Genomic DNA, 17,048 nt, shown 5'->3' on the forward strand with positions numbered 1-17,048 from the left:
AGCTGAAAGCGTGCAGATAGGAATTCTAAAATTAAACAGAGTGTAAGGTTAATTCCATTTATCCATATTTCGAGCAGGGGTGGTTTCTTAGAAATTTTTTTTTCTATTCAAGAGATGCATATCATCAGAGTGACTGTGAGAGCAGCAGGCAGGTTTCAGGTGTATGTGGAAGTCATGTGTCTGTACTCTCCATACCTGTAGGAAATGGGAAATTAAATGTCCTGAATAGCTAGGAGTTATAGATCAGTGTACTGTTTCCCAGAAGATTAGGGTTCAGTTAAAAAAAAAAAAAAGAAAAAAAAAAAAACAACCTCTAACCCCTGAGAATGTCCTGAGACTAATTTAATCTTTAAATTTTTTTTTATTTTATTTATTTATTTTTTTTTTTACAGCTAGGGTCTCACTCTGTTGCCCAGGCTTCAGTGCAGCCATGTGATCATAATCTTTCATTCAGATGGCAATTTCGGGTCTTGTGGGCCCAGGGGTCATTCTTGTCATTGATTATTGTGCGTGCAGAATCCACTCAGTGACCCTCCTAGGGAGAGACAGTTCAGATTTCTCTGAAAATCCCTAAAAAATTAGAAAGTAACTTTTTGGCTCATGGTTAAAGGGAAGTTCACTGAGGTGCAGGCCAATGTCTGCTTTGAATTTTAGTGCATTGGGATTTTTATGTTTAGTGCTGTGTTTTAAGTTATTCATATATTACTTTTCAATCTAGGAAGGGAGTCTGGGTTTTGAAGTGATAGCACATTGTGGCATGCATTATTTCATGGGAAAATCAAAAGCAGGTAAGTATTTTGCCCTTAGGCTTTCTGTAGAACTCTAGTTTGGGGGATGGGAAGTAGTGAGGAAAATTAGCATTTGTCAATGGAATAATTAGTTCTATAAAGGTAATTGCATCATATTCTGTAGAGAGGATGATCATTAACAGAATGATTTAAAATTGTTAAGAACCCTCCAGAAACACCTGGGGTACTTGTGTAAAGAATGCCCCCTTATTATCTAGTAGCTTGTACTTCCGCAAGGGATTTTTTTTTCAACTAACGTTGTTTGATCATCATAGCACCCATAGGAAAAATTGGAAGATTCTGATTCTTTTGTAAAATAACTGACTAGAAGTTAGTAAAAATAACTTGGAATTGTATTTGAGGACTTAAGTTATAGGAGTGTAAACATCTTACAGAGGGTGCTAGTTGTGATTTGAGACTGAAGGGCCTTAGTGTTGAGGTACGAGCTGTTTCTTGTTTTGGGGTTTTTTTTTGTGTTTTTTTTTTTGTTTGTTTTTGTCTTGATTTATAAAGATATTTAAGGAGAGTTTTAAAGTATAGTTTTTGTTTTGTTTTGTTTTGTTTTTAAAGATTCCCACCTCTCCTTCCTGATACCCTCCTTAGGAAGACAGAACAAATCTGTTGGTAGAATGAGGTGAACAATAGACCAGTTATAAACATGCACCTTCTCTAGGATCGGCTCCTGGTCTGTGCCCCCTTTCAAGAACTACTGTTTTCTCTCAGCACTCTAGATGGTGACCTGGAAGACTTGTTGATGATTAGCATGTGTGTGGAAGGAGTTTCACATTTTAGATTTAAAGCTGTTAAAAATGTTCCAAGTATAATTTTGTTTCAGGCTGTATTCATGAGCCATGTGTCTTTTACGTTATTACCTTTACATAACTCGATTTAGTTTTGTTTTACAACATGTTTGTTTAATTTGATATCATTTACCATTGAGTTAGAGGGACTTTTAATTAGTAAGCAGCAGAGGACAGAGGTGGCATTTATTAACCCTACAGTCCTCTCAGTTTAAGAAGTTTAATATTCAGCCCTTGGCATTATTTACTTAAGTGAATTATGTTTTCTGTAAATCTAAATATGGAATCTGATCTAATTTTTAGGAAATCCTAATTGGAATGGGAGCCTTTCTCTCGATCAGTCTACTTGGGATGTGGATTCTGAACTTGCAAATAAATTGTATGAAAGATGGAAGAAATACAAAAATGGTGACGTCTGCAAGTATGTCTCCACTGTCTTCTTTTTTGTTCAGTAGTGGGGAGACACTGTTATGGTAGTCCCTCCTTACCTGCGGGGATACATTCTAAGACCCCCCACCCCCACCCCACCATGGATGCCTGAAACTGTAGCAAACCCTATATATGATGCATGAATTTATTTTTCCTTTTTCATAGTTTCACAAATAGAAGATTCGTTCTTACTGTAAATCTTAGCAGTCTCAGCATACAATTTTTTTCTATTAAGTCAACAACTTTTCACCTTTTTGGGTAAAAGGAAGCATTTTATGGCTTCTCTTTGGCATATTTGAATTGTCAGCATCACTGTTCTTGCACTTTAAAGCCATTATTAAGTGAGGTAAGGGCTACTTGAGCAAAAGCACTGTGATGCCAGGACAGTTGACCTGATGACTGAGATGGCTACTAAGTGACTAGCAGGCAGGTAGTGGATCCAGTGTGGATATGCTGGGCAGAGGGATGTTTTGCATGTCCCAGACAAGATGGAGTGGGGCGGCTTGAACTTTCATCATGCTACTCAGTACTGTGTGTAATATAAAAGTTAGGAATTATTTCTGGAATATTTTGCTTAATATTTTCAGACCCCAGTTGATCACAGGTAACTGAAACTGTAGAAAGCAAAACTGTGCATAAGGGCCAACGACTGCACACAGTATTTTATTGATATTACAGTCCTTAGTTTCTAGTGATTGATACTTCTCTCCAATTTTGACAAATTTCAAACCTCGGACGTTGAGGATAGTACAGTGAATTCTCAGATATTCCTCATCTAGATTTTGTTCACCAGTTGCTCACATTTTATCACTTTTGCTTTATTTCTCTCTATATGTGTACACACACACATAGAAACACACGCACACAGACTTTTGCTGAGTCATTTAAAGTGAGCTGTAGATATCATACTTCAACTCTCAATACTTTATTAGGAAATTCTTTATTTCCTAAGGAGAATATTTTCTTGTATCTAACTATACTACTGTTGCATACCCAACAAACTTGACATTCATATAATTATATTGTTTAATATACAGTCTGTGTTAAAAATTTTCCCTAGTTGATCCAGTAGTGTTCATTATATCTGCTTTTTTCTTTATCTTTTCTTTGAATCCAGAATCCATTTAAAGGCCATGCATTGCATTTGGTTGTCATGTTTTTTTAGTTTTCTTTAGACTAGTGTTCCTATCTTTCATCATGTTGATACTTTTCAAAAGTTCAGGCCAGTTGTTTTATAAAACATTCCACACTCTGGATTTTTCTGTTTGCTTCCTCAAGATCATGATCTGGTTAAATGTTTTTGGCGAGAATATGAGTTACCTGGTTGAACTTGTGTCTGTATTATTTCATCTCATCAGGAGGTACATAAATGTCAGTTTGTTCCATTACTGGCATTGCTAAGTTGAGTTGCTTGGCTTAGGTGATGAGTGACAGAACTCTCCATTGTACATACCTTTTTCCTTGTATAATTAATAAATCTGTGCTGTGATAATTTGATAAATTACCATATAAATGCCCTGTTCCCTAAGGATGTTTCACCCCATGGTTTTAGTATTTATTGATAATCCTTGCTGGAATCAGTTGTTAGACTAATGGCTGCAGAATGATGTTTCTGATTATTTTGTTCATTCTACATTTATTGGCAGATTTTTTTTTTCTAAAAGAGTGTTTCTCTTGCTTTTAAGCATCACTCTCATTCTTTAGTTGCAGTGTTGTACTCTCTTACCATCACTATAATTTTTGATAATAAATTGTTCCAGATTTGGCTGGTAGGAGCTCTTCGGCTGGCTTGTGTGGTCCTTTGCAATGTTCCTGTTGTTGTTTGAGTGCTTCCTTGCTTTCTAGTAAAACAGGGCTTTCTAGGGTCAATTTTCCCATCCCCAGACTTAGAGTAAACCATTTCCCCAAGAGCCCTTTTCCTTTAAGAGGGAATAGTATTTAGTGATTTCCCTAAATAACAAAATTATTAAATATTAAATTTTTAAATATCAAAATTGTTTTTCATAATAGTTTCTTTATCAATTAAACAGGAGGAATGTTTTGGGAACCACTCGATTTGCTCACTTGAAGAAGTCCAAGGAGTCAGAGTCCTTTGTTTTCTTTTTGCCTCGTTTGGTCGCAGAGCCTGGCCTCGTGTTAAACTTCAGCGCAACTGCCCTTAGGAGCAGCGTGGTGAGGACCGTGTGTCTTTCCATCTCTTTGTCAGTGACTCCCCAGTGCTTGGGTTTTCAAAGTACCAGATTTTCCACCTAGAGCTACTATTTCAAAGCCAAAATTAAGGAGATGTCAAAAGAACTAGATGAGCAGTAAAACTCTAAGCAGACTGAAAACGCATGAAACAAATAGACTTTGAATTGAATGTACACTCCATAAATGTGTCAGTTAACAAAGTACTCAACTGCAAACAGCAGAGAAAATCTTGACTGGCTTAATTAGGAGTCATTTTATAACAAGAAGCTCAAAGGGGAGAAGTCCAGAGGAAGTCAGGTTGTGCTCTCTGTGATGCCCTCAGGGACTGAGGCTTCTCTCCCTGTCTACAGTCCATCCTTAGCGTGTTGGCTTTGGTGCTTGTCTGTGCCTCTCTTGTCCAGCTCTGGTGGCAGGAAGACTGGGCAAAGAGAAGGAGGTGCCTCCAGCAGACTACCATTTATGTCTCATGGCTAAGAACTCTATACCACATATGACGTGAATTATAATGTATGCCATATCAGGTGCCCATAGATTTTCTTGGGGATGACATCCTCAGGCCGGTTTTTAACTTTTTATTTTTAAATGATTTCAACTTAGAGAAAAGTTTCAAGAGTAGTATATCAGGAGCTCCCAAAGAGAAAATCAAGAGCTTGCAAAAAGAAAAGAATCTTTTTGTAAAGATTCCTCCATTTTTAATGTTTGCCACACTTGCTTGAACATTCTCTTTCTGCATACACATGTCTTTGTGAGCCATCTGAGTGTCAGACGTTATACCCTCTTACCTCTAACGTTCAGTGTGAATTATTTAAGAACAAGGGCTTTTTTCTGAACCAGAGTATAATGATCAAAATCAGAAAATGTAACAATCATGATGGTGTTATTTAATCTATGGTGTATATATATACACACAGTATATATGTATATATACTACATATATACAGTATATGTAGATCAAGTGTTTTCAGAGATCCCACTGTCATACTTTACAGCATTTTTTTTCCTGGTTCAGAATCCAGTCCAGGATTTCTCATTTCATTGGCAGGTCTTTTTAGTCTCCTTTAATCTTCCCCAGCCGTTCTTTGCCTTTTATGATATACACATTTTTGAAGCGTGCTGGCCATTTATTTCCTATGATGTTTCTTGATTGGAGTTACGTGATGTTTCCTCATGATTAGGTTATGCTTTTTTTGGCCAGAATATCTCAGGAGGGATGCGGTGTCCCTCTCAGGGTTTTAACTTGTCTTTCCTCACACCTAGGTAAAGTACTTTGTGGTGCAGAACCCATCCTCTTGGCCAGTCTCCTTGCAGCTCCTGCCTCTCTCCTTGTACCCTAAACCCGAAGCCCTGGTACACCTGCTCCACAGATGGTATGAAGACTTTTTTTTTTCTGAGAGGCAGTTTGGGAAGTACTGGGAAGACTTAGAATTACTTAATGTCCTGCGGTGTTTCAACCAGGCCCTGTGTGTGGATGTGGACACAGTATTAACCCGTTAGCTCATGGACCTTGGGCATCCTGCCCCTTGTGCGTGTGATTTGATGGAACTGCCTGGCTCTGTATGTTATGTGGCATCTTCAGTGTTACTGTGTGAAGTCCACTAACCAACAGAACATCCTTTTCTTTAGCGAGGGAACCTATATTATCATTTTTTCTTCACATACACTCCTAACATTTAGACTCGCAATCATGGTGATTTCTGGGCAGCATAAATAAGTTTAGTGTTTTAGTCCAGTTGGCCCTCCATATCTGCAGGGGAATTGGTCGCAGGACCCCCTCGGATACTAAAATCCCAAGGATGTTCAAGTCCTTTAAAACCATTGATGGAAAAATTGGCCCTCCTTATTTGAGGGTTCTCCACCTGTGGTTGGCTGAACCTGCAGGTTTGGGACCTGCAGATGCAGAGGGTTTAATGTATATTCTTGTCTAGCACTAAACATGAAGAGATGATAATTAGTTCATGTCTGTTATATCTTATTTTCACACAATCACAGTTTTACTTAGAATATTTCCAGCTTCTCATTTAGTAAGATCCACCCTTATCCCAGGGTTTCTCAGCTTTCGCAGTATTGATATTTTGCACCAGATGGTTCTACCATTCTGTTTGGTGGGGGTGGGAGGGGCCATCTTGTGTGTCAAAGGATGTTTAGCATCATTTCTGGCTTCTACCCACTAGTTGCCAGTAGGACCTCCCCAGCTGTGACAGCCAAAAATGTTTCCAGACGTTGCCCAATGTTTCCCGTGGGATAAAATTGCCTTTGGTTGAGAGTCACTTTTTTTTCCAAAAAATTTGCTTTATATTTAGAGCTTCTGTCACCATCTCCTTCCTTATATCCTGTGATGCCAAAGTCATTCATTTAGCAATATTTATTGATCACTGACAATATGGCAGTCATGGGTGTGGGAATGTGGGATGGACCTAGGACACAGTGGTGACAGCACGGGATGAATTTTGTGTGTATGTGTGTGCACAAACCTGTACTCACCTATGTATAAATGTATATGTGTGCACACACTTATTAAACCTTTCTTTATTGGCAGATGTGAGTGCTATTGTAAACATTTGCTTTTTTCCTTATAGGTTTGGCACTGATATGCAGATGATTAATTTCACAACTGGTGAATTCCAGCTCACTGAAGCTTGCCCTTACCTGGTAGGATGTTATCCTAACACAGAAAAAAGAATGCCGACAAACTAGACACATGAGCATATGGACCTCACTGATTTATGTTTAAAATGTCCTTTATGTACTATATATGGCTCTTTTATTTTTATTCTCTAGGTATTAATAATACATAGCAGATTTTTCCAGTTAACTAATGCAATAGGAGCTGGGTTTATGTTAGCTCTAAATCATTTTAATTTGATGATTTAGAATCATGTGAGTAAAGAAATAACAGTTGAACCATGAAACTTGAGACCCCAGAATTTATAATTCTCTTAAGATTCCTTGGCCCTCAAATTCTTTTTTAAGGCAAGGCAAGGTAAAAACAAATACATTTAAAAAAATCTTTTCTTACTAAACTGTGTTCCTGTTTTTAGCAAGTCACCCAATTTCTGTGATGTTTACTCTATCTATAAAAAAGGACTAGTCTAAAATTCTTAAGCCTGTGGGCAATCATGAGATCTTGCCCAAATACTTAGGAGTAGGGGTAAACATGTCATGTGGTGAAGATGCTGTTTGCCTGGGGACTTGGCAGCCTTACTTCTCAGTTTCCACTCAATCATTCCATGGCTATTTGTGAATAGCTGAGTGTTGGCCTTGCAGGTATACTGTGTTTCATATCAATTCAAAAGTGGAACATCTGTTGACAAAAAATACATACATATACATATAAACTCACGTATGCAGATAGCTCTATTTTTACTACACATACACATGTAAGCGCCTTGAGTATTTTCTTCTTTATCTTTATCCCTCCAAAAATATACTGTTGGCTCTAGATTAATTTCAATAACAGAAAAAGGAAGACCACAGGTAACCCATTGCCACAGACTCTCCTTTCTTTTCTTAAGTGTTGAGGCAGCATTGGTGCGGGCAGGGGTGAAGCCTTGCACCCAGGTGTGGTCTTATTCTTGTTAGTGAGCCTGCCCCTCTCTCTCCGTCTCAGTTTCTCTACCAGGAGGTCTTCAAGGCTATTCAAGATAATTAGTCCAAAATACTGAGTGATATCTTGCCTCACTGGTATTCAGTCATGACATCTTGAAATTCCAAAAATAATGCCCATTTATTTTAAATCTAAATATTCTATTTAGATGTGAATAAATGATACAACTCATTTGGAGAAAGTTTTTATCTATGATGGAATATTTTTCCCAAGAAATATTATACATTTTGGGATAAGGGAAATTATTGCTCTTGTTAATTTATGACATTAACAAAAAGAATAGTTAATATCAGTGCCTTGAAAACACTGAGTTAAAATTTAACTCAAAATTGTTATTAGAATTCTTCGTCATGTAAAGAAAGGCTTCCTGCATTTTGATTTTGCTGATTTGCTTTTAGAAATATAGTTCCTTTGGTTAAGAGCACTGAAATTTTTTATATACCCTAAAAATGTCAGTGCCTGGCATATAAGAACCATTTAATAATAGAGGTGCTGTTTTTACTATAAGTTTAACACCAAAAGTCAGCAGCTTTTAAATTCAGTATTTATATTACGTGCATAAAACAGGGTTTCTTCCTTCATGGAGTTTATAATTCTAATAAAAATGAATCAAATTATCAAATACTATTACTGTTTCTTTTTTTCAGGTGGCATGGGTAACACTAGCAATAATTGAAAGATAAAATTAAAAGTTAAAAACAAAGAGAAATAATATTCTTCAGATTATATAATAGCTCTAAGAAATTATGCATTGTTTTTAGTGAAATGGAGCTAGAAAAAGCAGTGGAAAGAGGGAAAGTCCACTTAACAAAAAGATAAAAAAATTAAACCTTGGATACTAAATTTAGAGCACAAGTTTTATGCAAAAACAAAACAAAACCAAACAAAAAACACCAAAAGACATCTTGGAGGACATAGAGGAAGATGTGAGTAAATAAAGATCTTTCTTCTGGCTGGAGATACTAAATATAATAAAGGTGACTTCTATATAAACTTAAATTCAATATAAAGAATTTATATAAAGAGATCTTTGGGTTGTCCAATGGTGGGTGAGTGGTCTTGTCAGATTGCTTTAGCATTCAAGCAGAGGCTATTGGGTCTGTTTTCTGATTGATGATTTACATTCAGAGCATCTTTGTCTAGAAAGCTAGCCCCAACTTCCATCCAAACCAGGAAGCAAATCCCCTCTCCAGCATCTGTGTCAGGCTGTCCCGTAGCCTCCACCTATATTTCTTAGCTATGGCTGAGAAGCTGTTTATTGGAGTGAACTCTCAGGATAAGCAAGTTCAAACAGGTTGATTAGGATGATCAAATCTGGACATTAAAAGAAAAGCAATCATGTTTAAACTCTAAGATGCACTTAATGACAATGGAAGCTTGCTTTCTAGGAGTATGACATTGTTTAATTTGTTAATAATTTGCAGGGTACGCATTCTGAGGAATCCAGGTTTGGCATCCTCCACTTACATCTGCAGCCTTTGGAAATGAAAAGGGTTGGCGTAGTTTTCACACCCACTGACTATGGAAAAGTTACCTCACTCATACTAATCCGGTAGGTGTGTTCCTGTTGTAGAATCTGTTTCTTTCTCGCTGACTCATCTGTGTAAATCTCTTTAGCTGATAGTTGACGTTTACTTCTCAATCAGACCTTCAGGATGAAGACTGTGTTGCAGGGTAGGAAGAAGTGGAAGCTGAGAAGGAGGTCGCTGGAGGCTTGATATGTAATTCCCAGGGCCTCAGTCTCCTCTCTTCTCCAACAGGGAGTGTGCGTGCACGTCTCCAGGAGAGGTGGTGCTTTCCACACAGCTTCTCGTCCAGCTGTCTCAAACGGCAGAACACACTCGCAAATCTGTCCTTAGCATAGAAAGATCATTAAAGGACTGCTGTAGATATTTTCAGTCTTTAGTATTTGAACAAACTTGTATCATTTTCATCTCTTTTTTGCTCCTGGAATTCTCGGTAGCCGAAAGGACAATAGAAAAGGTGTTTCATTCAGCCCATTGGCTCTTTTTATTCCTTTTCTTCCTTTGAAATGAGTTACTGCTAACTGATTTAAGTATGCTAAATGTGTTTCATTTTTAAATTGTTTTCATCTTTAGGTAGTCTTGAAAGGCTTTTAAAAATTTACAGTAAATACAGATGTATCTTGAAGCTCTATGCATTAGTGAGAAGTATAACACAAATTTAATTTTTAATAAATGACATTTGAGTTATTTTTTAAAAACTTGTAGTATCAGATCACCTGGCAAAAAATTTATTACTCAGGATTTTCTTTAATATGTAAGTTTGTTCTTCTGCAAATGAATGATATTTAAAAAAGTTAAAGTTCTTAAGAGTTTATTCATTAAGCATTTTAACTTAGTGTTTCTTAGTGTTTCTGTTGACTTAGTGTTTCTTTTTTCTGTTTATTTTTTTTCTTTAAAAAAATTTTTTTTTGACTTAGTGTTTCATTTAAACTGACTTTTCGTTGAAGAACTAAGGTCCTAGGAAGTGCAGAAACAAACTTTATTTCACCCCAGGTTGAACTATCTCAGACTTGAAAAGAAAGTCTAAATTTTTCATAGAAGTTTACTTCTGGTAGTTTCTGTCCTGTAAATAACATCAGTCATCTATTACTCCATCGCTTAAAGGTATTTAAATGGTTAATAAAGTCTCTTTAATCCTTTAAAGATGTAAAGCTGTTTCAGTGTATTCTATATAATTATAAAAGTAAAATGAATTCTCTTGCTGCTTCTATAATATTTACATTATGAGGAGTGGCTTTCACTCCAATATGCATCATTTAAAAATCGTTTCCAGGCCAGGTGTAGTGGCTTATGCCTGTAATCCCAGTACTTTGGGAGGCCGAGGCCGACAGATCACCTGAGCCCAGGAGTTCAAGACCAGCTTGGGCAATGTGAAACCTTGTCTCTACAAAATTGCAAAGTATTAGCTGGGCATGGTGATGCTTGCGTGTGGGCCCAGCTACTTGGGAGGCTGAGGTAGGAGGATTGCCTGAGCCTGGGAGGTTGAGGCTGCAGTAAGCAGTGGTCATGCCACTGCACTCCAGCCTGGGTGGCAGAGCAACATCCTATCTCCTAAGTAAATGAATAAAAATTAAAAAAAATAAAACTCATTTCCACCTTTTTGTCCTGGAATTTCAATTAATGAAAAGATACATGCTAGTCTGAATTACTATTTGATAAAAACCTGACTAGATACATGTTATTTATGGGGTGATATTTTAAATCTTCACTTCAAAAGAAACAGTAGAATTTTATGTCTGGTATCATTCCTAAGGCAGAATTTCTTACGATTACTATGAAAACACCTTAATTCACCCTGTAAATAAGTTTTATCATTTTGTCTAAATTTATTAGTGTTTGTCTGTGTTCCCCAGTTTATTTCTTCAGTTTTTTTTCTCGAATGTCTGATCACTACCCTGGTTTCTAGTAATTTGAAAAACATATGAGGCTACATGTGTGGGCTGTAGTTGGAAGGGGGTCATGATTGTTTGCATGTTCTTGCTGCAGTCAGCTCACTTTGGTACTTGGCAGTGGCAGCTTCCCTGGCCTGTGGCTGCACCCTTATTCTGTGAGATGGAAGAAGATTCCACACTATTTAAATGGATTTTCTTTTTTAAAACTTCAAAAAAGTTTAAAAATATTCTTGCTAACTGGGAATATTGAAATTCAAGTACATTGTACCTTGTGACTCCATGTAATGCCTTTTGATTTGTATTTCCTTTCACTGCAGGAATAACTTGACTGTTATTGACATGATTGGCGTGGAAGGATTTGGAGCGAGAGAGTTATTAAAAGTGGGTGGAAGACTTCCTGGTGCAGGAGGCTCCCTCCGATTTAAGGTGCCCGAGTCCACACTGATGGACTGCCGTAGACGTGAGTTCATATGCGTGGCACTCTTGAGAAGGGAAGGTTGGCATTAAAACTGAGAGTGAAAGGATTCTATACATTCTAAATTTTAAATTCTAAAATTTAAAATTGTTAAATCTAAATTCTAAAATTTAAAATTGTTAAATTCTAAATTCTAAAATTTAAAATTGTTAAATTCTAAATTCTAAAAATTTATAGTAAATTCATTGTATTGATGCAAATAATGAAATCAGGCAAACATTTGAGCGTATATAGGCTGGTACCCCCGGATTAGAGTGGTATCTTTAGATATTTAACTTAACTTAGATAATAGACATAAGCTAGGTCGTGGTGCAGGCCTTTATTAGTCTATTCTCATATTGCCGTAAAGAAATTCCTGAGACTGGGTAATTTATAAACAAAAGAGGTTTAATTGGCTCATGGCTCTGCAGGCTGTACAGGAAGCATGATGCTGGCATCCACTCAGCTTCTGCAGAAGCCTCAGAAAACTTACAATTATGACAGATGATGAAAGGAAAGCAGGCACATCTTAGATAGCTAGAGCAGGAGCACGAGAAGGGAAGGAGGTGTCACACACTTTTAAACAACCAGATCTCACGATAACTCACTACCACAGTGACAGCATTGCGGGAGTGGGGGGTGGTACTAAACCATGAGAGACCACCCCCATGATCCATTGACCTCCCATTAGGTCCCACCTCTAACACTGGGGATTACAATTGAACATGAGATTTTGGTGAGGATGCAGATCCAAACCATATCAGCACCTATAGTCCCAGCTACTCAAGGGGCTAAGGTGGGAGAATCACTTGAGTTCAGGAGTTTTAGGCCAACCCGAGCAACATAGCAAGACCCCCTCTCTAAAACAAACAAACCAAAAGGATACAGAGGGAAAAAAGATTGTGTAATTGCTGAATTATCAGAGTAGTGTTAAATATTTAAAATAAATACACGAAGCAGTTCATTTGGCTGTCAGTTACCTAATCACAGAAAATCACTGAAATGATGACTGGAGAAAACATTAAAAGTGTGCTAACCAATAGCACTTTTTGTGATGACAAAAATATTCTGTATCTGTGTCATCCAAGACAGTAGCCGCTAGCCACATATGGTTAAGAAGTCTTTAAAAATGGCCAGGCATGCTGGCTTATGCCTGTAATCCCAGCACTTTGGAGGGCTGAAGTGGGCAGATCACCTGAGATCAGGAGTTCGAGACCAGCCTGGCCAACATGGTGAAACCCCGTCTCTACTGAAAACACAAAAATTAGCTGGGCAGGTGTCGCATGCCTGTAATCCCAACTACTCAGGAGACTGAGGCAGAGAATCGCTTGAACCCAGGAGGTGGAGGTTGCAGTGAGCCGAGATCACGCCAGTGCACTCCAGCCTGGGTGACAAGAGTGAAGACTTCATCTCAAAGAAGAAAAAAAGACGTCTTTAAAAATAACTAGTTACTGGATGTGGTGGCTGACACCTGTAATCCCAGTACTTTGGGAGTCCAAGTTGGAAAGATTTCTTGAGCTCAGGAATTTGAGACCAGCCTGGGTGACAAAGCAAGACCTCATCTCTACTAAAAATTAGTGAGGCATGGTGGCAGATGCCTGTAGTCCCAGTCAGTCAGGAGGCAGAGGTGGGAGGATTGATTGAACCCAGGAGATCTGGGCTGCAGTGAGCTACGATCATGCCACTGCACTCCAGCCTGGGTGACAGCGTGAGACCCTGTCTCAGAAAAAAACAAAATCAAAAATAAAAATAACTGCCGTGACTGAAGTTAATTTAAAATGTATTTTAATTAAGTTTAAATAGCTGCATATGTCTAATGGTTACCATATCAGACAGTGCAGATTTAGAAACACATTAACATGTTGCACTAGAAAATTTTAAAATTATGCATCTACTTAAATGAAATGCCTTTAAACTACTTATATTAGTTTCAGCAACTTCCTAAGGAACTCAAACAGAAATAAACAATGAATGTAAAATGCTTTCGGTAAATTCTTATTTTCCTATTACTATTTTTAATTTTATAAAAACACAGAAAGCATTTTAGTGTAACTATGTTTTCTACAGAGAAATCTGATTGGTGAAACCATTGGATTATTTGTAGGACTATTTGAATGGCTGAGTAGATTTTTGTTGGTTTTAGAAAACTATGCTAAATGGGCACTGAGTTTGAAAAGATTTGTTAGAGGCCAGGCACAGTGGCTCACACCTGTAATCCCAGCACTTTGAGAGGCCAAGGCAGGTGAATCACAAGGTCAGGAGATTGAGACCATCCTGGCTAACATGGTGAAACCCTGTCTTTACTAAAAATACAAAAAATTAGCTGGGCATGGTGGTGGGCGCCTGTAGTCCCAGCTACTCGGGAGGCTGAGGCAGGAGAATGGTGTGAACCCGGGAGGTGGAGCTTGCAGTGAGCCGAGATCGCGCCACTCACTCCAGCCTGGGCGACAGAGCGAGACTCCGTCTCAAAAAACAAACAAACAAGAAAAGCACTGTGGAACCAGACCTGTCACCATAGCTCGTGCCCAGCACTTTAGGTTTCTCATGTTGGAAGATTGATTGAGCCCAGGAGTTCAAGGCCAGCCTGGGCAACGTAGTGAGACCCCATTTCTACAAAAAAATTAAACAATCTCCTGGCTGTGGTGGAGTGTACCTGTAGTCCTAGCTACTTGGGAGGCTAAGGTCAGAGGACTGCTGGAGTCCAGGAGTTCAAGGCTGCAGTGAGCTATGATCATACAACTGCATTCCAGCCTGGGCAACAGAGTGAGACCCTGTCTCTAAAACAAAAAAAACTGGAACCAGATAGAAATATTAGTACTTATGTGGGATAGATTGTTATGAATTCACAAGGATATTTAAAAATTGTCATAACCTTTCTTTTTTCAAACTCAGTATAAAATGTGTTCTCGTTTATTTGCAAGGATTTGCTTCTTTATAATAGCATAGCACCTGTTTGAACTGTGTTTCTAGCAGCTGTGATGGATTATACAGAAGCACTTATACATCCCCTTAACTGGTGCCTGGTTCTATGTGAGTGAAAGTTATAAGGCATGGGGTATATGGTGGCTTGTAGTAAATCAAACTATTTGACTTTTGAGAAGAACAAACTTTTTACCTTAACCTTTAACAAGTAAAGGACCAAAGAAGAGATTTTGGTTACTTTTTGTATCTTGGTAAAACATTTCACGTAAGAAAAATCTTGCCTACTTAAGTATCTCTGTTGTATCCTAGAACAGAATCTATAATTGTTCTAGAAATTAGATAGAAATCATACTTTGAGCTTATGTTGGATTTTTTTCACATTTTAGTGATATAGATCATGGTTTGGTTTATTTAATAAATACTGACCCAATAAATTATTTTCAATAAATTTTATAGTTCACATATACTAAATATATCTTTTTTTGGTTCCCATTAGAACTGAAAGACAGCAAGCAAATTTTATCTATTACAAAGAACTTTAAAGTTGAGAATATTGGACCGCTTCCTATAACTGTTTCGTCTCTGAAAATTAATGGGTATAACTGCCAAGGTTATGGATTTGAGGTGCTGGATTGTCATCAGTTTTCCCTGGACCCAAACACATCCCGCGATATCAGCATTGTGTAAGCATTGGGCTTTAACTTGATTTCAGTTTTGTAGTGCATTTAACAGTGTGAGGATGAAAACTTTTTCCATTGTTAAGACATCTTATGCTGTTTTTATGTAAATACTTCTTTTGTAGAAGTAAGACGTGTTGTCTTTATTTTGCTTTGTGGCTAAAATTAAAACAATTAAAAGTTCATAAGGATGATTCTTTTATTTTCAGGTTCACTCCAGACTTTACCTCTTCCTGGGTAATTCGGGACCTAACTCTTGTAACCGCAGCGGACCTAGAATTTCGCTTCACTCTCAATGTGACTCTCCCTCATCACCTGTTGCCCTTGTGTGCAGATGTGGTTCCAGGACCCAGCTGGGAGGAGTCATTTTGGAGACTCACGGTCTTCTTTGTCAGGTAAACCATTACCATCTCCCTTGTTCTCCTCTCACGGAGTAGAGAAGTCATCCAGGCAAGTTGCGTGAAAACGTAAACTGCCCCAGTGTAGTCAAAGTATATGAATTGAGTGGAATTGTTACTGCCTTGAGAACTGTGACATACATGAAATATTCACTGACACACTTTAAGGTTATAGTAAACTAATCGTAAGAGAGTCATAGGACCTAGAAGTATCATAGACAGTTGTGCTTCATATATAGTATATTCATAGGCTGTCATGGTGGATGATATGAATGTTAATTACTTGTGTTAGCTCATGCAGTGATGATTTGAGATTAGAAGACTGGAATGACCCTTTTTGAATGATTTCATAAAAATGGAATTGTAATGTCAAATTTATAAATATGCACAAGTTTGGAGACTTGTGTGTGTTTTTTTAATCTTTAAGGAACATCAGAAATTATGTTATAAATCTTAGGGAATTTTAGTACTGCATCTTCAGATGTTTCTCGTAAATCGTTCCCCACTCTTCTGTAATGAAACTAGTCATTTGAATGCCAGTCAGAACCATGCGATACTGAACCTCATTGCTTTCTTCCTCAGTTTGTCCCTGTTGGGTGTGATTTTAATAGCCTTCCAACAAGCACAGTACATTCTCATGGAATTTATGAAAACAAGACAGAGGCAAAATGCTAGCTCCTCTTCACAGCAAAACAATGGTCCCATGGATGTAATCAGCTCCCATTCTTACAAGTAAGAATTCTTATAGTGTGGTTGGGAGTGGGAGCAGTTTCTCTTTTGATATTACTTGTTTCTGATTTAATTTAAGTAACCGTAAATTTTTTTTTTTTTTTTTTTTTTTTTTTTTTTGAGACGGAGTCTCGCTCTGTCGCCCAGGCTGGAGTGCAGTGGCCAGATCTCAGCTCACTGCAAGCTCCGCCTCCCGGGTTCACGCCATTCTCCGGCCTCAGCCTCCCGAGTAGCTGGGACTACAGGCGCCCGCCACCACGCCCGGCTAGTTTTTTGTATTTTTAGTAGAGACGGGGTTTCACCGTGTTAGCCAGGATGGTCTCGATTTCCTGACCTCGTGATCCGCCCGTCTCAGCCTCCCAAAGTGCTGGGATTACAGGCTTGAGCCACCGCGCCCGGCCGTAACCGTAAATTTTGACTCCACATTTATTTTCATAAAATTTCCTTTAAGTCACTATGTGAACAGCTGCCCCATTATTATTATGAGGTAGTCTCCACGCAAGGACTTAGTTGATGGGTATTCTCATTGGCAGACAACTCTTGGAGCTTTAGAAGAAGGGAAGGTAGAACTTACGCTCCGTACTGATTGCTACCCTTTTCTCATGGATGTGGAAGTGGAGAAGTAGAGTTTGATTTGCT

The 17,048-nt window shown here is 38.1% G+C and overlaps 1 protein-coding gene across 2 annotated transcripts in view; it reads left to right on the forward strand.

The window, feature by feature from the left end:
* TMEM131L (transmembrane 131 like) overlaps positions 1-17,048 on the forward strand; it is a 171,508-nt gene that overhangs the window by 121,046 nt on the left and 33,414 nt on the right. For both annotated transcript variants that reach the window (XM_025386288.1, XM_025386289.1), the window contains exons 15-24: positions 719-788; positions 1,892-2,009; positions 4,048-4,189; positions 5,465-5,574; positions 6,784-6,856; positions 9,236-9,363; positions 11,547-11,689; positions 15,102-15,288; positions 15,492-15,677; positions 16,263-16,412. In XM_025386288.1, the coding sequence (XP_025242073.1) occupies positions 719-788; positions 1,892-2,009; positions 4,048-4,189; positions 5,465-5,574; positions 6,784-6,856; positions 9,236-9,363; positions 11,547-11,689; positions 15,102-15,288; positions 15,492-15,677; positions 16,263-16,412 (1,307 nt within the window). The remainder of the gene's footprint in view (positions 1-718; positions 789-1,891; positions 2,010-4,047; positions 4,190-5,464; positions 5,575-6,783; positions 6,857-9,235; positions 9,364-11,546; positions 11,690-15,101; positions 15,289-15,491; positions 15,678-16,262; positions 16,413-17,048) is intronic.

The sequence above is a fragment of the Theropithecus gelada genome, chromosome 5 (assembly GCF_003255815.1).
Source record: "Theropithecus gelada isolate Dixy chromosome 5, Tgel_1.0, whole genome shotgun sequence".
Classification (NCBI taxonomy): Eukaryota; Metazoa; Chordata; class Mammalia; order Primates; family Cercopithecidae; genus Theropithecus; species Theropithecus gelada.